The sequence below is a fragment of the Helicoverpa armigera genome, chromosome 10 (assembly GCF_030705265.1).
Source record: "Helicoverpa armigera isolate CAAS_96S chromosome 10, ASM3070526v1, whole genome shotgun sequence".
Taxonomy (NCBI): Eukaryota; Metazoa; Arthropoda; class Insecta; order Lepidoptera; family Noctuidae; genus Helicoverpa; species Helicoverpa armigera.
This window is the reverse complement of record NC_087129.1, coordinates 7,907,101-7,928,345: the sequence shown is the minus strand read 5'-3', so window position 1 is coordinate 7,928,345 and position 21,245 is coordinate 7,907,101. Positions and strand designations below refer to the sequence as shown.

General features: G+C 34.9%; 5 protein-coding genes across 6 annotated transcripts in view; 3 read left to right on the top strand and 2 right to left on the bottom strand.

Annotated features, from left to right (window-relative positions):
- The first annotated feature begins 119 nt into the window (after positions 1-119).
- On the top strand, positions 120-1,315 carry LOC110372367 (splicing factor 3A subunit 2). The gene is made up of 3 exons (XM_021329001.3): positions 120-436; positions 526-789; positions 906-1,315. The coding sequence occupies exons 1-3, from the start codon at positions 283-285 to the stop codon at positions 1,271-1,273; spliced, it is 786 nt and encodes a 261-aa protein (XP_021184676.1). The 5' UTR covers positions 120-282; the 3' UTR covers positions 1,274-1,315.
- Positions 1,316-2,187: 872 nt separating this feature from the next.
- On the top strand, positions 2,188-5,824 carry LOC110372362 (rho-associated protein kinase 1). Its single transcript, XM_021328994.3, has 6 exons — positions 2,188-2,475; positions 2,880-3,067; positions 3,308-3,438; positions 3,515-4,940; positions 5,018-5,164; positions 5,252-5,824. The coding sequence occupies exons 1-6, from the start codon at positions 2,442-2,444 to the stop codon at positions 5,477-5,479; spliced, it is 2,154 nt and encodes a 717-aa protein (XP_021184669.3). The 5' UTR covers positions 2,188-2,441; the 3' UTR covers positions 5,480-5,824.
- A 598-nt stretch (positions 5,825-6,422) lies between these two features.
- Positions 6,423-12,375, bottom strand: LOC110372337 (neurotactin). 2 transcript variants are annotated; one of them, XM_021328961.3, is made up of 7 exons: positions 12,236-12,375; positions 11,696-11,973; positions 10,825-10,954; positions 10,483-10,652; positions 9,613-9,685; positions 9,378-9,528; positions 6,423-9,304 (listed from the first exon to the last, which is right to left on the bottom strand). In XM_021328961.3, the coding sequence occupies exons 2-7, from the start codon at positions 11,954-11,956 to the stop codon at positions 7,885-7,887; spliced, it is 2,205 nt and encodes a 734-aa protein (XP_021184636.3). In that variant the 5' UTR covers positions 11,957-11,973; positions 12,236-12,375; the 3' UTR covers positions 6,423-7,884. The 2 variants fall into 2 exon arrangements, with proteins under 2 accessions (XP_021184636.3, XP_063892645.1); XM_064036575.1 differs by having other exon boundaries at positions 12,201-12,356.
- Positions 12,376-13,360: 985 nt separating this feature from the next.
- Positions 13,361-17,637, bottom strand: LOC110372323 (heat shock protein 75 kDa, mitochondrial). The gene is made up of 13 exons (XM_021328945.3): positions 17,352-17,637; positions 16,894-17,093; positions 16,622-16,783; positions 16,226-16,461; positions 15,954-16,063; positions 15,691-15,764; positions 15,335-15,611; positions 15,150-15,219; positions 14,879-15,026; positions 14,554-14,681; positions 14,194-14,381; positions 13,847-14,078; positions 13,361-13,598 (listed from the first exon to the last, which is right to left on the bottom strand). Exons 1-13 carry the CDS (start codon positions 17,467-17,469, stop codon positions 13,424-13,426), a joined length of 2,118 nt encoding a protein of 705 aa, XP_021184620.3. The 5' UTR covers positions 17,470-17,637; the 3' UTR covers positions 13,361-13,423.
- A 1,495-nt stretch (positions 17,638-19,132) lies between these two features.
- LOC110372264 (neurogenic protein mastermind) overlaps positions 19,133-21,245 on the top strand; it is a 30,882-nt gene continuing 28,769 nt past the window's right edge. Inside the window, exon 1 of the mRNA XM_021328864.3 lies at positions 19,133-19,804. Within this exon, the coding sequence (XP_021184539.2) occupies positions 19,740-19,804 (65 nt within the window). The 5' untranslated portion in view covers positions 19,133-19,739. The remainder of the gene's footprint in view (positions 19,805-21,245) is intronic.

Here is a 21,245-nt window from a genome sequence, read left to right as displayed (position 1 = left end):
TGGAGGGTTTTTTGAAAAATTTGATGTGGCATATTTGAAATTAGAAAAATCTAATCTATTAAATCCACTAATAACACTATGGTCCTATCCATGGCTTGGATTTATCTGACATTTTTTTTGTCATTGTTGATTGTCATGTCACTTGCTTATGTCAACAGTCGTTGGTCAGTTCTTCATGGTGTGAATGAAATTTTACAATATTTATTAAATTGACGAAAATACAATCAATTACATCGTTGGGAATTATTAATTGTTTGTAGAAGAAGACTAATTTAGGGAAAAATGGATTTCCAAAACCGGCCAGGCGGTAAAACTGGCGGTGGAGGAGTAGCGTCATGGTCGGAAAGCAACCGAGACCGACGCGAAAGACTCCGTCAGCTTGCGCTCGAAACAATTGACTTGAATAAAGATCCCTATTTTATGAAAAATCATTTAGGTGCGTATTTAGTACATTAAAATTATATATTTATTTACACCTAAACCTAACCTAATTTGTTGCTACTAATATATTAACTTCTGTTACAGGGTCATATGAATGCAAGCTTTGTCTTACTTTACATAATAATGAGGGAAGTTATCTAGCTCATACTCAAGGTAAAAAGCATCAAGCCAACTTAGCTCGAAGAGCAGCCAAAGAGGCCAAAGAAGCACCTCAACAATTGGCTCCTGAAAAGCCACGGATAGAACCGAAAAAGTTCGTTAAGATTGGTAGACCAGGTTATAGAGTAACCAAACAAAAAGATCCAGAGAATGGCCAACAGAGTTTATTATTCCAAGTTGATTACCCAGGTAAAGCCCTTAATCTATAATGTTGTTGCAGTTATGTACATTAACTGAGGCTTAATATTACTAAAAATATATCTGTCATCAGATTTTTAAATACATTTAATTTTTCTCTATTTTAGAAATTGCTGAAGGTGTGCAGCCTAGGCACCGCTTCATGTCTGCTTATGAACAAAAGATAGAGCCTCCAGACCGTCGCTGGCAGTACTTGTTATTTGCTGCTGAGCCATATGAGACAATTGCATTTAAAGTACCGAGCAGGGAAGTGGAGAAGCATGACTCCAAATTCTGGACACACTGGAACAAGGATACTAAACAGTTTTTCCTGCAATTTGCATTTAAAATGGAGCCACTACGTATGCCTCCACCTCCTCCCAAGATGTGGGAGAACCATGGCATGCGCCTGCCACCTCCTCCAGGGGCTCCATTGATGGGGGTGCCCCCACCACCGCCATTATTACCTGTACCTCCTCCACCACCATCTATGTAAATGAGTAATTTGTGTTTAAGGTGTAATAAAATTATATTCATACTCATATTGTCTTATTTTAAACTTGGTAGCTGCCCCACCTAATCTAATCTAAGAGTTTAGAGGAGAAGTTTTTTCAAGAAATCTATGCAAATCCAAAAGTCATAAAATTCATTTCAAGTTGATTTTGATCAATTACGAAAATAGCGAATAGTGCATCAAGTAGCCAAACATGATTTTATAACTATACCTATTCACTACTGTTTGGGCCAAATGGATAAATAATGTCTGGACACACATAATGTCTGGACACATTTTCACACACGGTCGGTTAGCCCCATGGTAAGTTATTAGTTAACTTGTGTTATGGGTGCTAACACAACTGATAAACTACATATTGCTACATATATACATATTGATAAATACGTATAGTAACAACCAGACCACGGCCAACAAACATGCTCATCACACACATGTCGACCGAACCGGGAATCGAACCCGGGACTTCAGGTTCGGCAGTCCGGCATGGTGACCATTGCGCCATCGAGGTCGTCAAAATAATTTCATTAATCGATCTATGTGAATATTGTAGTAAGCCATATCAGTACCTACCTATTTCTGTAATTCTATATTTATATAGATTACGGAATAGACCGATATGGAAGACTACAGTTATAGATAGACTGGATCGAAAATTAAGACATTTCGATACTATAAAAGACATTAGTTAATCTGTTTGGAGATATACGTAGCGCACTGTATTTTAGATATACTGTTTTTTAACTGTAAATTATTATAATAATTTATATTTCCATATCAAACCACAAAATGAACTAATCTTAATAACAATAAAAGCGAAAAATCGACAGAATATTTTATTTTTACACAGTAAAGAAAGAAATAAAATTTTGTCATTTGACGTAGAATGGAACGTCGTTTGTAACGGTCGATCAGCAGTGGTGCGTTGCGTTGTGTTGATAAATAATAATAATTTACGCGCGCATTCAATTCATCCTGCATTTCACTGTTTCACCCCATAGAATTACGACCAACGGTCGTTATTTCTTTAGAAGTGGTTCGGTGGTTCCATTTTGTAAAGCGCAATAGGAGACTTACTTGCATTGCATTTGTTATAAGAAAGTTTAGAGAAAATCATCGTTACATTTAAATTATTTTTGATTTGTGAATCATGTTTTCGAAAGCTAAACGTTTTGAACCCCTTGGTAAGTAGAACTATAAAATTTTCCATAATGTTATGTGCGTCCCTATTTCCTTCCATAAACCAGGACTATACCTACGTAAAAATTGTATTAACAATATCAAATAATTGGTCTGAAATGGAAGGAGTACCTAAATTAATCTATTGGCCTTTTTATCGTGCATTCGCTAGGCGCGTAAAAATTTTGACGCGCATTTTGATTCTGAGGTCCATTAAGTATAGTGGTTCAAGGTATAAGCTAATCTGGATGGTTCCAACATTTCTGTACTTGGTGACTTTTTACATTGTGTTCTAGTTGAGATTTTGGAAGTGAATCTTGCAAGTAGATAGAAAACATAATCAGCTGGGTCTTTGTGTACCTATACTTTCTATTTTACATTCTAATATAACTTTACAATATGTTTACAGCTCCTGGCTCCAGCAAGAAACCCCAATGCAAAACAAACAAACCAGATAATGATAAACAAAAACTTGGCACGAGAACTCCCGCCACGGTGGTGCAACCTAAACCATTTGTTGTCCCAACAGCTTCTAAAGTCATCTCTGATGTGCAATCCCAATGCAGCTCGGCACATAGTGTGAAATCATTTGCTACAGTAAGTCAAGTAAAATCTAAGTAAATACTGTTTACTCAAATATATTTTATAGACCTTTTGCCAGAATAGTAATGATAATACATATATTACTAACATCATCCACGGTTTCACTGTGTCCTGAAGGAAATACTCCTCAAACTAAGATTGATGAAAAAGCTATATTACTGCCATGTTTTATCAAAATCATCCTCATGAAGAATAAATATGTGTCCCCATTATAACATTAATGTGATGTTGCAGCCAAAGCCATTAAAATCCACGACTACCACTAAAGCTCCAACCAGCCTGAAAAAAAGAACTGAACAAACTTGCCCAAAAATTAAGAAAGAAAGTACTGGAGAAATCATTAAGTCTCAAGAAGTAGAGATAAGGTAATTATATTCTTTCTTCTATGAATAATAGTAAAGTATGACATGTACCTACAATACAATTTTATTTTGATTTTAGGAATAAAGATCATACTATTGCTGAATATTCAAAACAAATTGAGGAATTCAAATATAAAATCTCACAGCTAGAAAAACAGGTGAAAGAGGTAACTGACAATAATTGCAATAAGTTAGATAAACAATTTTCGAAGATAACATTACAAGATAAAGAAAAGCTGGATGAAAAAGATACTATTATTCAAGAAAACAATTATTCCATTATTGATCTCAAAAACAAAATACATGAGTTAGAAAAGCAATGTGAAAAATTAGAGCAAGAAGTCACTGACAAGCAATTAGAGTTGAGATCTGTTGAAGAAGTAATTACTATAAGAGATAGTTTATGTCAGGATTTACAGCTAAAGTTGACTAATGCTGAAACAGAATTGGAGGAAACACGCCAAAGACTTGAAATGGTAAAAGGCCACCACTCTCTTGCCTTAGAAGCAAATGAGAGTATTCGACGTGAATATAAAATAGAACTGGAAACCCTAAAACTGAAATTGGAAGACGAAAAACAAGCAATCATAAATAAATCCAAATTGGAACAAGAAAATATGAAAACTACCTATAAAACATTAATGGAAACAATAAAGAATCAAATGCTTAAAGAAAAATATGAAGCTGTTCAGGAACTCCAGCAGGAGTTGATCAATAAGGACAATGAGATGAAAGCGAAACTGGAACAGATTAATGAAGCAACCTGTGAGAAGTTACGCTTGTGTGAGATACAGTTTGAGGAACGTACCAGAAATATTCATGATCACTACACTCAACAGCAGGAGAAATTGCTATATCTAGAAAATGAAATTAAGGATCTAAAATACAAAATTACTTTAACTAATGAGGAAAAAATATCTCTTCAGAAGGAAATAAACACTCTGAAAACAGAAAACGAAACTTTGACTAAAGATAAACTGACTCTTATGAATGAGAGAGATGATATAAAAGAGGAATCTAAAAGGAAACTCATTGATTTTGAAAATGAAATAAACAAACTAACAGTAGAAGTGGATAAAGCTGTTAAAGACAAGAATAAATTCGAAACATCTCTGTCTGTGACAAGAGATATAGTTGAAGTATTGACAATGCGCTTGAGAGAATCTGATAATGAACTTGAGCATTTGGAAGATAAAATTGGAACACTAACAAATACAAAGGAAATATTGGAAACTGAGCTTGCTAATTATAAAACAACTCTCAACAATACTGCTATGGAGTGTAATGAATATAAGGAGGCTTTAGTCAATATTCTTAAATCTAAAGCAGCTTTAGCTAAGGAGCACAATCGCATTATGGAACATAATGTATCCCTGATAGAAAGCCTTCAGAATGTTGAAAAAGAAGCATATAGAGAACTGGGCTCTATTAAGAATGAGCTCATAGAAGATGTGGAGCTTTTAAAAAAGGAGTCAAATTCACAAATTCAGTTACTTCGTGAGGAGGTCAGTTGATTAGTTTACTAAGATTCTTTAGTTAATAATGTTTATTTGTATATAAATCAATGAAAATATTTGTTCAGGTCGAGAAGAAACGTAAGCTATGTGAATTAGCTACTGAACATGCGGGGCAGGCAACTGTTGCAGCAGAACAGTCACGTGTGCTCTTGGCGCAGGCTGCTGCAGAAATCAACCGGCTCGAGGCGGAAAACCAATGCCTTCAACAACAGGTACAAAAAAACAAGTTGAACTCTCAACCTTTGTTGTACCTAGTGTAGTTAGAATGAACTTCGTTAAATTACCTTTTCTATTTTCAGATTCAGGACCAGCAATCTTTAGTTGTTGAGTTATCCCTCCTTCGTCAAGAAAACGAAGAATTGACCATGACGGTAGCAAAGCAGTCCTCAATTATCGACAAGTTGAAGAAGGATTCTGAACAATTCCAATACAAGCCTAAATCACCTTCTGTCATTCGAAAATCCACTAAAATTGGAAAAGAAAATTTACAAACTATCATTTCGCCCCTAAGGGAAAGGAATCATTGAATTTACATCAGATCGTTCGTATTAGTTAGTTGATAGAGCAGGTCTCTTAATAGTTTTGGGACATTATTAAAAGTGACGATTGTTATTCACAAAGCATGAATTTGTGTTTGTTGTGAGGTGTACTTAAAATTGTTAATTACCAAAATCATGTTACATGTTCCACTATCAAAAACTATATTTTATACTTATTGTAATACTTTGATTATTATTTATTTGAAGTTTGAAAGTTTCTCTCAGTTTGTTTATTTTTTTCCTAAATATTTTATGATTCCAATTGGAACTGTCTTTAGCGTTTCTTAGCAATTATTTATTATGGTGTGAAATTAATAAATTATTATCCTTTAAGATCTTGGTTTATTTCATTCTGCCTCGAAAGACCACGCGAATGCCATGAAGGAATAGATACGATTTTGACTGGTTAACTAAAGTAGTTTTTATCTTACCATTTCGTAAAAAAGGGTTTTGAAAACCAAGCTTTCGTACTAGATCGAGAGCCAGCGACTGCCAGACTTCCGTTATTTTATAAAGGCTGAAACTTTGTGTTGTCATCTAACTTACAACAGTGGGTAAGAACGATAGACTACTACCAAGTTTTGACTTACTGTAGTAAAATATATTGCTTGTTACTTGGTCGGGGATAGTCTAGCTTCCGAATAATATATTTTTTAAATTGGTTTAGTAGTTTCAGAGGCTTGATTGTAAAATCAAACAAACGGATTCCTCTTTATTCTTTGATCGAGTGAGATTCATAAATAACCGCCTAACGGCCTCTGACGGGGAATTGGGTGACTGGTACTGAGTAGTTCGAAGACTCTCGCGTAAGTCTGTTTACATGGTTTGTAAATCGAATATCGGACTATTTCGTTTCTCTTATAGCTCTCGCGTCTCAGCACCGCCCGTTCACCTCGTACCGGTCGGGCATGCGTGTGTTCAATAAAAGATGTTTCAGTCTTACACCAATTTATTTGTATCAATTTACAAAATTACACAATGTCATATATAGCTACAGTTAGCGCGAGTGCAATAATAACTTAATTTCATGCGGCATTTTGGCAATATACGCAACATTAAATCGATTGAAATTCATGCGTAATACAATCATAAAATAACATATAAATAACTTATCAATATAGCAAAAATTGCTGATCATTGTTCAACATTTCTTTGGATTCATCAGACTTTGTAAAATCACAATTATTTTGAGACAATATAAATAAGTACTTACTAAGTTTTAAATTCAGAATTTTAAATTGAAATGAAGGTGGTACTGTTAAAATATGGCAGTTTAGGTTGATTAGTTTCACAATGCACGAGTCTATGTTGTCGATCCACTACCATTATATTCGTCCCCTCGGTCTTTGGTAAGTAAAAAAACCTGTATACATTAAGTGATGGCTGTCTCTTATAGTAAAAAAAAAAAAACAACGAACATTATTATTTAAGCATAATAAAGAAGCTCAATACTGAAGGTTGGACACAATGTGATGCGATTGGCTACAGTCTAGTAATATTACTTACTATACATATAAAAGCGTACAATTAAAATTATTTCACACACAAAACCTACGTCTATTCTCACTTCGGCAGCATAATACAATTAACCTTAGCAGATACAACTAGGGCATTGATCTTGAGAATTCTATTCTAAAGGGCAAGTGTTTAGTAGTAACACATCTTTGGTGATTTTTCAATGGAATTATTTCTTCAGTCAATATAAGTCCAATATCAAAATAATTATTATAAAACTAGCGATACTACATGTGAATTTGGAAGTATGTAGGTATGGTGGGATAGGTCAGTCTTTGAAGTCTCAAAAGGTAATTTTAAAGCTTAACTTAGTTAAATTGTAGTCTGATAATTGCGTATGCTTTTCACGTAGGTACTATAAAGCCTCAAGATCAATGGCCTTTTTTATTTCTATATATAAATACATTTTATAAAACATTTCATTTTCATATAAAAGTAGAAAAAAAAAATGTCTAAAAATAAAGGTAACTGAGATAATTTTAATACATCACTAAAATGAGTAGAAAAAGAGACTTCTTGATCAGATGAGATCAGTGTTCCATCAGTCTCACAAAATGTTATCCTTAATTATAAATCTATCGTCTAAACCACTGTTATATACCATATTGTTACATGAAGAGATTAAAAAGTTCCAAGGTTAACGAAATATTTTAGACATTTTGTACTTTAGGATTTTCATAAATAAGCAATAAACGACAAAACTTACGAAATACTATTCGAACTGTCCTGATTTTGAGTACACATTACTATCTATTCGTAATTACCTATGACACATACACAATATAAATTAAATGTTTACAGAATAGTGGGGCAAGTATAGTGTGATATATAAAATCATAACAAAATCTTAGGAATTAATTACGGGATCGTATAAAAGTTTAGTCAATATGTGCGTACCGAGGTACAATGTCTTCCCGAATCAGTAAGTCACAAAGAGGCAAGCCACTAAGAGGGAGTAAATCTTGACCTACTTGGATTAAGCCACTTTCAGGGCCTGGCAAGTGACCATGCCATACGTAATAGTAAAATAGCTGCTGCATTGCTGCCATGAATCGACGCTGTTCCGGCATTTCCGAGTCAAAAGTGCCAAGAATGGCTTCTATGTCAGCATTTATACCAGCGATACCTGATCCGCCGGCGCCTCCGCCAGCGCCAGATCCGAGCACTACGTACATTGGAACTGCAAGACGTAGTCTAGCGAGACTTACCAAAGGACACAGTGTTCGGATGGCGGAAATCAATTCTATCAGACCTTCATAAGTTTTGTTGACATGAGTAAATACCAAGGAAGTCAAGTTCTTTTCGCCGATCACACTATCATTAACAATTTTTTCAACAATATCAGCTGTCCAATTTAAATACTTTTTCTTTAGGAGATCTGAGTGACTAGAATGTTGAGTTGTACCAAACACCATTGGTTTAAAAACTTTGTCCTTCTTACTCTCTTTTTGAACATCCCAACTCTCATAAGCATGGACTCTAAGTATTTCTCCATCTAAAACTAACAAGGAATGCTTGGATTCATCACTAGAAGGCAGTTTTCCGATATAATTTTCCAACCAAATATCTGGGGTTAGAACTTCAGTAGTAGAAGTTTGACGCAAACAATGTGCGTCATTACATTTAATCATGTCTTTAAAACCCTTGTTTAATTTTTGAGATTGTTCTAATGGTTCACCCGGGAAAATGACGGAGGAAGATGATAGCCACACTCGAGAGTATAGCTTGTGAGCTGCACCAACTGTAGTCAAAGCGGCAGTCAACGTAGCACCCGCTCGATGACCTAATAAAGTTACAGATTGTGGATCCCCTCCAAAATGTTTTATATTCAAATTAACCCATTTTAACGCCATCAGTAAATCACTTAGTCCATAGTTGCCTGAGGTATGTGGGTACCTACTTTTTGATAAAATATCTAAGGATAAAAATCCAAAAGGACCTAACCTGAAATTCGGACGTACGAACACGACTTCTTTGGTGCGAGAGTACAACGCCGAAGGTTGAGCGGGACTTATTCCTCCCGCTAACGTATTAGCTCCAATCAAGACAACAACTGGTAACGGCGAGTCATATCTTACGTGAGGAGTCACAACGTCAAGTGTCAGGCAGTCTTCATCACCAGTAATCGTAGCATTTTCCAAAAACTGTAAGCAGAGAGGGCCTTTTGTCCTTGCATCATAGGTTCCATTCCAGCATGTTGACAGGTTCAAGGGTTTAGCATAGGTAAATCTATTGCTTTCAGTTGGTGGGCGGGCATATGGAATGCTCCAAAACTTGTATACTCCTTCATCAAGAATTCTAAAAAAGAAAATGAGTAATTAAAATGTTATACTTTAATGAAAAAAACTTGAGTATAGCAATATACACATACCCCTCAACAGGTCCACAGCTGGTGAAAGTCGTGATGTAGCGGCCGAGGCGTAGAGGACGTTCTGCTGGTGGGCCAGCATTCGCCCCAATAATTATACCCACAATAACTGCTACCAAGACTAGAATCACAATTCCGCCGACAACAATATCATCTGTGGTAAAAAAAGGTTTTAATTATTATATTAAATCAATTAGTTTGTTTACAAATTCTATCTATGTACTATGTATATCCTCACCTATGATAAATTTCTTCTGGCGAATCCTTTCTTTCAATGGAAGCTTTGTGGCCACTTTACCTTCTTCTACTTCCTATAAAATACCAAATATCATTATTGAAGAGAGAGACTACTTTCAATCTATACTAATATTATAAAGCTGAAGAGTTTGTTTCTTTGAACGTGCTAATCTCAGGAACTACAGGTACGATTTGAAAATTCTTTCAGTGTTAGATAGCCTATTAATCGAGGAAGGCTATAGGCTACTTTTTATCCCGGTACGGGAAGTAGTTCCCACGGGATGCGGGTGAAACCCCTGGCAGAAGGCTTGTGGCACAATGTACAACAAGCATCTTTAACTTAATAACTAGTTATGTCTTCTAATAAATACAAAATCTATATAATAAATAAATACAAGGTAGTTCATATTTGGAACTAAACACAACAAAAAAAGGAATTTTCTTTGCTTTACAAACAGAATAACCAAGATACTATAAACACATCATATCTTTTATATACCAAAGCTAGATAAGTCTAATATTTCAATTTTGTTTTCCAGAAAGTAATAATATTTATGAATCTGTTATGGAAATTAAAGTACTTAATGTCCTGATGGCCACGGTATGCATTATGAACAATAGAAGCATTAATTAATATGTTTGTGGTCCTGATTAATATCAATTTTACTTCCCAGCTATTTTCAATTTGTCTGGTATGTTTAGAAAGAAAGAAAGAAAAAAAAATATTGCGCAACAAAAGACGCATACACACACTTAAAATTACACATATATACAGAAATAATAATAGAAGGGGAAAATAATGTTTGCAATTTAGTTTCCGCACTTAATATATTAGGCCAAAATCGAAGAGTTAAGATTTATTTTTACTTACAACAGGCTCCAATTTCACGGTTTCCATGCCATCATTGGGTGTGTCAAGCTTGTCATCCAAAGTTTCCATGGAAGCAAGAGTAGCATCAGCATTGTTTGGTGCACTACCTCGTTTCTGGAAGACTCTTGGATATCTAATGTTAAATAGGCCTTTTTTACGTTCTTTTTCCTCTGAAATAAGAAACCATTTTGAGAACTTGTGAGACTGTTGTATCATGCGTAGCATGTTATTATGTACAATCTAAAATTAAGTAAAGACTTTGATAATATCTAATCTATCTTTGCAAGCATCAAAGAGCAGTTTACAGTAATTAGTATGTTCAGATTATAAAATGCTACTTACCGTTGTCACTTTCAGGTTGTTGCAGGAATTTGGTAAACTTTTGCAGAAATTGGAATTTATTCTCTTTTACTTTAGAGCTCTCATCTGCCTTTTCATTTTCAGTTTCTTTTTCAATAGCTGATTCTTCATCCTACATCAAATAATGTATATTATATGGTGTAGTTATCTTTACTTTTATTTATTATAATAAAGAGGAAACATTTTTATTTGTTTGTACCCTAAAAGCTCTGAAACTACTGAACTGATATAAAAAATTCTTTCACTGTTGCAAAGCTACACTTTTGCTTGGTCACGTAGTCTATATTTTATCCCAGTAAGGGCAGTAGTTACCATGGGACACAAGTAAAACCACGGGAAAACTTTCCTATGATTTATTTATAAGCAACTTATTACATGTCAGTTAATATTAAGTTATCAATCTTTATATATACCTAAATACATATCTTTATATTAATAGAAAGAAGAAATCATCATCATGAATGCATCTATGCATGCATATAATTTTTTTCAAGAACTCGACAATTGTATGTTATCTTGCAGCATTTTGAGCTTTTATCATAGCTGCTTCATGCACTTCCTTCCTCACTAATTTGATTGGCTAGTTTAATCTTAATTACTCTTTCATTGTGTTTATGTTTGTTTACAGATAAGAAGAAATAACAAGTTAATTAAAAACTTTCAAATATTTTGTTGATTATTTTGAAGCATTAGATAGTTTTAACTTTTTTATTAGTAATTGCTTGCTATAGTTCCCTCCAGTTTCGAATTAATGAGAGTTGTTGTACACTTCTTCAATTATTAATGCTACTACAACTTGTATTATATTTTATCTTACTCTGCCAGTATTATATTCAATCAAAATATTACATACCTTTGACTTATCTTTGTCGGAGTTCTTGGTGAAGAAACCAGGCATTTTGATGGCGCCTATCGGTATAAACTTGGGTTTTACTTCTCGGCCCTGCTCAGTCAGATCGCCAGAAAGTGCCGTCTTCACGGGCCCGTCATCACCTTTCGTCTCCGCGGACTCGATTTCCTCAGCCTTGAGCATTACTTCTTTTTCTTCAGCCTCTATCTGCTTTTTGTCGAGAGTCTTATTATCGTCCTCATAATCCGCCTTGTTTATATCCATTGTGGTTTCGCTCACACCTGCGTAAGTTTGAAGTTAATTTTATAACAAAGACTTGTTCCGCTAGGCCTGCTCTTTAAAATAGACGGATAGTGTTAATATTTTCCAAGGACTTAACAAAATGCATGACGTTGGGCGAAATTATTTGTTAAACAGAAAATCACCCACGGAGAACGAGGCAAACGAGCGTTACAACATATACGTAGATACATCAATAAAATAAGGCGTAATAAAATAAAATACTTACTAAAATATCATGGATTATATCAAAACTGTAATTACCTCAATAACACACCAAGATTATGTTATAAACTACACAAAATAATTTCACACAATAGACCGGCCGCCCAACAAAAATGCCGCAAAGCAAGCTAACCAGTAACCATAGACTATACATAGAAGAGTCGAGCTATAGACAAAACGTACTTAAAAGGAACGCTCTAATATTCCACGCTAACTCTTCCGGTTTGTATTTCACTTAAATGTTCTCGCTCGGTCCAAAATCGCAAGCACAAGCAGCGGTCAGTCGACTTGCGATCTTGAAATCGTAGTGCGCGTAGAAATTATTTTCGTTTGCGATTTTATTTCGCACTTTAAACATCGCAACGAAATTTTGTAGTGCGCGCTTAGCCTTATTCTTAGTATAACATAAGGATCCGATCAGACAGACCGGCTCAGAGAGCATCGGTGCGCATTTTTCTTTTCACATAAACCGGATCCGATCGATCGGCTGCGTGAGCGAGAGCATGCAATGGAGCCAAACGTCTGCAAGGCCGAGATAAAGTTGGAAAAAGAATGCAATCGGAGCCGGTCAGCTCCTCTTAGGGTCCGTTCAGACAGACCGGCTCGGAGAAGAGAGCAAATTCTTAACCCTTTGAAAATTGAGTATTTAGTATTTGAAGTAAGGTTTATTTTTGCATGCGCACTGCTTTTGTCATTGAGAATGCTCGAAGGCGCTTGGTGTGAAATAATAAGAGGAGCCGACCGGTTCCGATTGTGTACTTTTTCTTGGTCTTGCTGACGTTAAGCTCCAATTGCAGCCGATCGGAGCCGACTCCGGTCAGTGTGAAAAGCAAAATGCGCGACGATGCTCTCCGAGCCGGTCCATCTGAACGGACCCTTATTATTTCACACTAAGCGAATTTGAGCGTTCTTAACGACAAAAGGAGTGCAATGCAAAAATAAACCTTACTACAAATACTAAGTACTCGGTTTTCAACGTGTTAAGAATTTGCTCTCTGCCGGTCTGTGTGAACGGACCCTTAGCTATTAATAGCAAGTTTCTACCTTCCTTGATGAAGTTTTACTTTTTGCTACTTTTATTTATCCAGCCGCGCAAAGTAGTTCCCACGTAACGCGAATACCTATATAAAAGTGAAGGATTGATAACGGAAATTAAACAGTAAATAACCCATAAATGTATAATAATATAATTATTGTAACATGTTAAAAATATTAAAACCAAATGTATTAATGTTTATCTAAAGCTTTAACTAAAAGATCATTAATGTGTGTGATCAGGTTTCTTGGGTCCAGTATAAGTCCTGCTGTCACCATGGCATTGGAGAACAGTTGCTCAGACACCATTTTTGCCAACTCTGGGTCACTGGACAGCAATTTGTGAAGCTTCTTGATAATTGGGTGCCTGGGGAATTAAAAGAAAAGTTTATAAAGGTAACTATTATGAATTCTTTCTATGAATATTATTATTTTTATGAATTATTTACTAAATCAGATTTCAATATACCTTCTCCTAAGTCTGACAAATACGATTATGAAAACCCGATCGAAATTGGTTCAGCCAAACGTGAGAATAGCGCTATAGTCAAACTGAGAACCTCCTTTTTTGATGTCGGTTAACAGGTTTTTTTTAAATTTCTGTAAGATACTCACTTGACGTTAATTTCAAGATGTGGCCTCAGTAGCGCAAATCTGTTTTCTTCGCTGAGACTTTGCGCTTGTGTGCGTATAAAGTGCCTAGCTGCGGCCATTTCTTGTACGGTGATGACACAAGGATGGGTTTCCAACTTGCCTGTTGTTTTTACATCAAACACTTTACCGGCGAGGTGTGACTTCAAATATGATACAACTTCATCCACTTGAGGCTGTTGCAGTGAGTCGCTGCCTGTAATGTTAATGAAAAAAAAGTTTTCAATTAAATATGGTGAATTGAATCTATGATTTGTTTCATAATACATAATGTGATCTAAATCGCCTTTTGGTATACAGAAATTACATACCAATAATGTCATCAGGCTCCTCCTTGGTCTTGCTTTGCATATCATTCTCTATGGAAATCAGCTTCCTACTGTTAAACTCTTTCAATTCCAGTAACACCAGTTCGTCGTACATTTCGTAGCAGAACAAAACTTCAACATCGCGCTTCTTGAGAGACTCGTAGTATGGTGAAGTTTCGGCCAATTCACGACTGGAATAAATAAAAATACATAACTATTACATACAATGAAAAAAAAAACATGTTCTTAAACAAAAAATGCGACTGATGACAATCACTCATGTAATTTTGTGGTATAATTTATGCTTAACATTGTCTATTATTTTTTTTATTATTAAGTTTGGAATGTAGAAAATAATCAAACCTGGGAGCAGCTAAGTAGTAAATCGATCTTTGATCTTCTTTTTGACGAGCGGCGTATTCACTTAGAGATGTCCTCTGTCCGCTCGGAAGTTTCGAAGATTCAAAACGGAGCAACTTAGATATTTCCTCCTGAAAGCAAAAGCAAAATATTATTTTAACAAATAAGTTACCTGTAATTTCACATATTGACTCACTATACACACACTAGGTATTATATACCTATATATTGACTCACTAGACTAGATCAATAGGAATTACTCCCCACAATGACAATTAAGGCTGCTTTTGCTGAGATTAAGGTTCTCAGTTGTGCTTGGCTAACTCACCTTTTCTATGGCACTTTGACTAGTAACAATTCCTTCTTTCAAAAATATTGAATACTCCTTGTAGAATGCTTCATACTCAACAATATTTTTATTTGACATATCAATCATGAATTTGAGGAAACGATTTGTGAGCACTGTCTTGAGTTTTCTGCAATAAAGCAAAACAAATAATTATATTTTTTGTTTAAGTCCTGCAGAACAAAACAACCTATGTTTTGTTCTGCAGGACTTTGTAGGCAGCAAAAAAAGCGGATTTAGCCAAAATACTTACACAATAAGAGCACTATTTTGCAACAGCTCTCTGCTTAGATTTAATGGAATGTCTTCGGAATCAACAACACCTAGGACAAACAAGAGTTTCACTTGTTAGAAATACTAATACTATACTGCATAAAATTATTCAAAGTACCAAAAATATGCAATGTAAAGTAATAAAAAACTGGATGATTTACATACCTTTAACAAATCTTAACCATTTAGGCAATATGTTTTCAGCCTTGCTCTTGATAAGGATCTTTCTAGAATACAATGCCACTCCCACATCAGAATCGCGAGACAGTTCAAACAGTCCCGGCTTGCCTTCAGGTACATACAGTATTGCCCTTATGCTGAGAGGAACATCAGTTTTGTAATGCAATGTGTACCTGGGCTTATCATAAGACTGGCTGATGAATTTGTAGAACTCTGTATGTTGTTCATGAGTAACTTCTTTTGGTTCCATCAACCATAGAGGCTGAAAATGCATGTTACTTGTTAGTTATTGCCAATCAGATAAAAGACCATCATTATTACTTTTTTTACATATATCTCACCTTAATCTGGTTGACTTGCTCATCGTTCAAGAAAATAGGACTGCTGACGAAGTTGCTGTATTTTTTTATAATATCTGCAACAACAATTTTAATGAGTTTTTACAAACTCTGGAAGAATAAAAATCTTACAGATAATCCCATGTTATTTGAAATCTAGCAAACACATGACTATTATTTAGAGGGGGTGATATTGGACATCTTTAATCAAATTAAATGCTATGGAAAACAGACATAACTATCAAATATTTGTCATTACAACATACTTTTGACAGTTTCTTCATCAGCGTATTCTCTGCAGTCTGTTTTTAAGTGAACAATTAATTTACATCCAATAGGAACCCCATCAGCTTCTTGAATTTCATATGTTCCTGACCTAAAAGAAATAAAATTGATCAGTTGAATCAGAATCAGTTGCTTACAAGTCTTTAGGGTACAAACAAATAAATCAATGTTTCCTCTTTATTATATAAGTCTAACTAGGTTGAACTTTTCAGAGTATGTATTTAAATATGTCCTTAAAATACACAGGCCTTACCCATCAGATGTCCACTTGTAACCTGGTGATCCTTCTACGCTACTTCTGGTAAACACTTCAATTTTATCAGCGACCATGAAGGCAGAGTAGAAGCCTACACCGAACTGACCGATGATTGAGTTGGCTTGGTCAGCACCTTGCTTTTTGATCTCCTCTATGAAAGACTTGGATCCTGAACGGGCTATTGTTCCCAGGTTGTCAGTTAACTCTTGTTTTGTCATGCCAATACCAGAGTCCTATTAACAAAAATGTTTCTTTCATTGCATTTCAATAAGTAGAAGAGCTAAGATATATTTTTTTATCAATATCTCTGATTTTTTATAGGAAGTGCATAATAAATAAGGTTTGGTGTGTACATGGTGTTAATTTTTCTTTGTGTAATGTAAAGGGGAATACCTGGAAGGTGATTGTCCTGTTTTGCTTATCTGTTGAAAGTCTTATTTCAAGTGCCCTGTCTGCATCAACTAGCTTCACAGTGTCTGGAGCAGAACTGACAGTGAGGTAGCGGAACTTCTCCAATGCATCACTGGCATTTGAGATTAATTCACGAATAAATACCTATAACAGAAATGAGTTTTACATAAAAATAAAAAAAAAATGAGGGGGAAGTAATATCTTCAAGGCAAACAGTTTGTGAATATTCAACCATCTCTGTGAGTTATACTAACTTCTTTGTCTGAATATAGAGATCTTGCTACAATATCCAGTAACATGCGAGTCTCTGCTTGAAATTCTTTCCTCTCTGATTGACCCTTCAATGTTTCTTTTGAGCTACGGCTAGAAGAACCTTTAACAGCATCCTTTTGAGCTTCTTCAGTTGCTACACTATAATATCTGTTTGTAGCCGATGTATTTGGCAGAAGCAAGCCTGCGGATATAATATGTAAAAGGCATATATGAAGTGCTTTTTTATCAACTACAACATTTTTAGTGTCTAATGAACATCATGTGGTTGGCGCAGAATATACAGTACATTACAGAGCTCAATTTGCTGAAAAGATTTGATAATAAATTACGACCGGCGCTTTGTTTAAAATCAATGCGTATCAAGAACTTTCAATAAAACATCAAGTACGCAAAATTAGTACGAAAATGATTTTTGAAGACATTACTGACGTAGACATACCGTTCTGGTGAGGGACTTTGTTGCAGGCAGAAAGATATTTGGTGTTATTTAACGACTGCAGAAATAACCTCCTTGAACAAAGTGTGGAATAACCAAATTTTAATCTAAAAGCAGACATTATTAGAATAAAGTATATATATTAAGAATTAAATGTAGGTTGATTTTTTTCTGAATGATATTATTATCCACTATCTCTCCAGGAGATATATAATTCTCCGGATTTTTTGGTTTACAGATATAATACTAGCAATTGTTTTTGCAAAACTGGGGCGAAGGTGTCAAAATTTGCCATTGACATTAATTTGACGTTTTTTGCGCACATGATATGACAGTGACGCAGGTAACTGACTCGATACCATAGACATAATATTAGTAAACAGGACTGCGCACCTATACCCAAAAAACAAGCCGAGTGAAACAGTTAGTACCGAGGCTGTTTGTCCCTTTCTAATAGGGTGACTATGAGATTAAGCTATGTGAGACAAATCCGAATTTGCTAAGATTATTAAACACAGATTGGTATTGAAGTTTTAACTTACTCAGTTTGTGACCTTAAGATACTAATATCTGCTTTTAAAAATTAGCGGGAATTAGCCGTATAAAAGCAGGGAGATTCGAAGTGAAGACTGATTTGTCTGTATTTTTGCTTCACATATAGACTGCTAAGCCATTTATGTCGCCTTACTTCATTTTTTGGGAAGCTATAACAATAGTACAACAGTTTTAAAATCCATCACCCATATTTTGACTCACTACAAGAATTAATGGGCACCCTAGTTGTTTGATTTACGAAAATGTTAATATTAGCTAACCTGTGGAACGATATACTGCAACCCCCATAGGATTCACTTTTACAAGTATAAACGCAACACTTTTTCACTATTTTAATAGTTTAAATTGATTTAATACAAAAAATATAAACAAAATTTTAAATGCTGATTACGCGCCAAGAATGTTCAGGGTTACCGCTAGAAAATAAAAAAAAGCAAAATAAAAATTTATGTCGTTAATGTTTTTATAATAAATACGAATAAATTAATGCGATTGTTATTAATTTGTTGACTTACAATTGTTAAAATAAGATAAAAATATAAGTGATTCAATTGTTTTTTGGGAAGACAAAACTTTTGATCACAACATTTTTTTATGCTGGCAAGGTGTTAGAAAGAGACAAACAGCCTCCGTTCGAACTATCCCTCTCGGCTCGGATTTGCCTCTGTGTATTATGCAACCAATTTAGTACCTTATTGCGTTAGAATAGAGTTCATTTTCGTAAATATATATTTTGAGCGTGCGCAATCTTGTTTAGTAATATTATATCTATGCTCGATACAGGCTTAATTTTTTACCTAGTAAATAAAGTCTAAACATATTATTTTTATCTTAGATAGCTTCTGCCCTCGTTTTCACCTTCGTCCCGAATGGTGACAAAAACTATCATATGTCCTTCTTCTGGGTCTAAGCTATCTCCCCTTCTTTCTTGTGGTAGCCGAAACTCAATGTTAGGGGCAGCCTAGATAAAACCGATATCGATACCGATATCGAGCCTAGATAGACTGGAATTATTTTTAATGACTATAATTATTAGTTCATATTTCATTAAATATTTTTTTTGCGTATTGTACAAACAAGGTGAGTGTTTCTTATCAATTTATTTTATTTTATGTAGGTATTCAACAATTTGAATGAAGATAATTAGTAATAACTTACTATTGGAAATGCTTGTTATATGATCCTGAATACCCGAAACGCGGTGGGTGAAGCAAGCGTCAGTCAATGACATGTCAGAGAGATTCTTGGCTTTTTTTAGTTGATGTTTGGTCATTCATTCATGATATGGCTCAAGTTAAAGAATTTCATAAATTGTTATGAAAGAATTTACACATGGACATAATATTGTTAGATTTCATATATAAGTGATTTTGCGCATCAATAGTGTTCATTAAAAATATTGCATTTATGACTGGATATAGTTGAAACTGTTTTCGAGGTATTGACTGCATAACTTGTTCCAAAACATTTTTATCATTTGACGTGTTTCTTTATTTATATAATTCTAGATTGACGTGTGAGTTACAGTGGTGTAATGATTGTTAGAAGCAGACTTATTTAAATACTTTGTAAAATCTGTGGTGCATCAGAGACTTGAAACTAGTGACAACATGAATGTTATGTTGAGGATGTTCAGGACGAATCGTGTGTATTTTCTGATAGTGCTGTCGCAGTTGCGGTGCAGTACTTGAATAAGGGTTAAGATAGCTTAAGGACTTGCGAGGGATATGATGGAGCAGAGGTGAATAGTGAGCAGGCACCGTGGAGCACCTGGTCGGAGGCGGCGGGGCGGGCGGCCTGCTGCCCGGCGCCGCGCCCGCGCAGCACCCGCCCAACATGCTGCAGCCCATGGAGGAAATGATCTTGCCACCAAAACGACAAGCTGTTGTTGATCGCCTCAGGTCAGTTTACCTCCTTGATATAATACTAATCATCATTGTAGAGGACAATATTGCATTCTCATTGGAATATTTGTGTTTGGCAAGGATTTTATTTTCATTATGAGTGCTGTGATGTTATGTTAGATACCTGTACGTACATACAATTTATATCTTTCCAGTACATAAATCATCTAGTAAATATTTCATTAAACAATTTTTATATCTTTTACTCAAGAAATACTCCATCAAACTATATTTTTTCTGTACTAAGTTAATGTTTGACTTATTCTACACTCATTAATTCATTTTAAAATATTCACTTGTCATCTAATATTTCCGATTGTTATCACATTTGACTCATTTTAATACCTACAATTTATTGTGACTGATAAGCTATTTCACCCATATAATCATCATCATATTCTATTATGTAAGCATGTAAAATCTGATTGTTGGCAAGGCAAGTTGGTGAATACCACATTAATACTATGGAGGTATAATTTTGATACATGCAGTCTCAAATATAAGTTCAAATCTGAGTCTTGCATGCCTCATAGTTCAGTGAAACTCAGATCCAGTGTTTCTAGGCGAGACAAGCTTAGTAATATTAAATCAGCAAATAAGCAAAAGAATTCTGGTCTTAGCCTATAGTCATATAATTTCCAATGCAGGTATAGCTCATAGGCTAGTGTAAAACGGTATTGTTGTATCAGTTATTCAGAATCATAACAATAACAGTACAGATGAAGCTATTATTATTACATTGGATGGAGGTATATGAAACTTGTTTATGTTGAACATAAGTGCACTGAAGTGATTGGTTGGTAGATTGCCTTTACTGTCACATTATGGTGTAAGGTTTCTTATCTTTGAATTTGATAAGGATAGTGAAAAATATAAATATTAATACAAATAATGAATATTGTCTATTTCTCTGTAATAATAATAGTTCATAGGGAACTACTTCCCATGGCCGGGTGGGAATAAAAAAGATCTCATGTCCTGCCTCCAGTTCTGAACGACTTCCTTACCAATTTTCAGTCAGTACATAATAGTACATAAGTATGTTAAATACCCTGAGAAATTTTCTTAAAAAAATTTGTTCATATTCCGAGGAGTCACATAGGCTATTTTTTTTAATAATAAAACTTAGGCCATTCATGAAATTGATTGCCATTTTTGATGACACAAAGAGTACCACGAGTACTAACTTGACCTCCATGTCCAAAGTCAAGGATATAACCCAACATGACCTTGAGGCCGTACATTCTTCTTGTATGGCAATCAACCAGTTAATGTCTATCTGTTATTAGTGCATGACTTTTATTCAATATTCTCCATATAATTTATTCCCCATCGTTGCACCCGCACTCAGAGGGGTTTTTTTTTAACGACCTCCAAAATCGTCAAATGACCCCTCCCGCTGTGGGTTAGCAGCAGCGAGGGAGAGTCAAACTCTTAC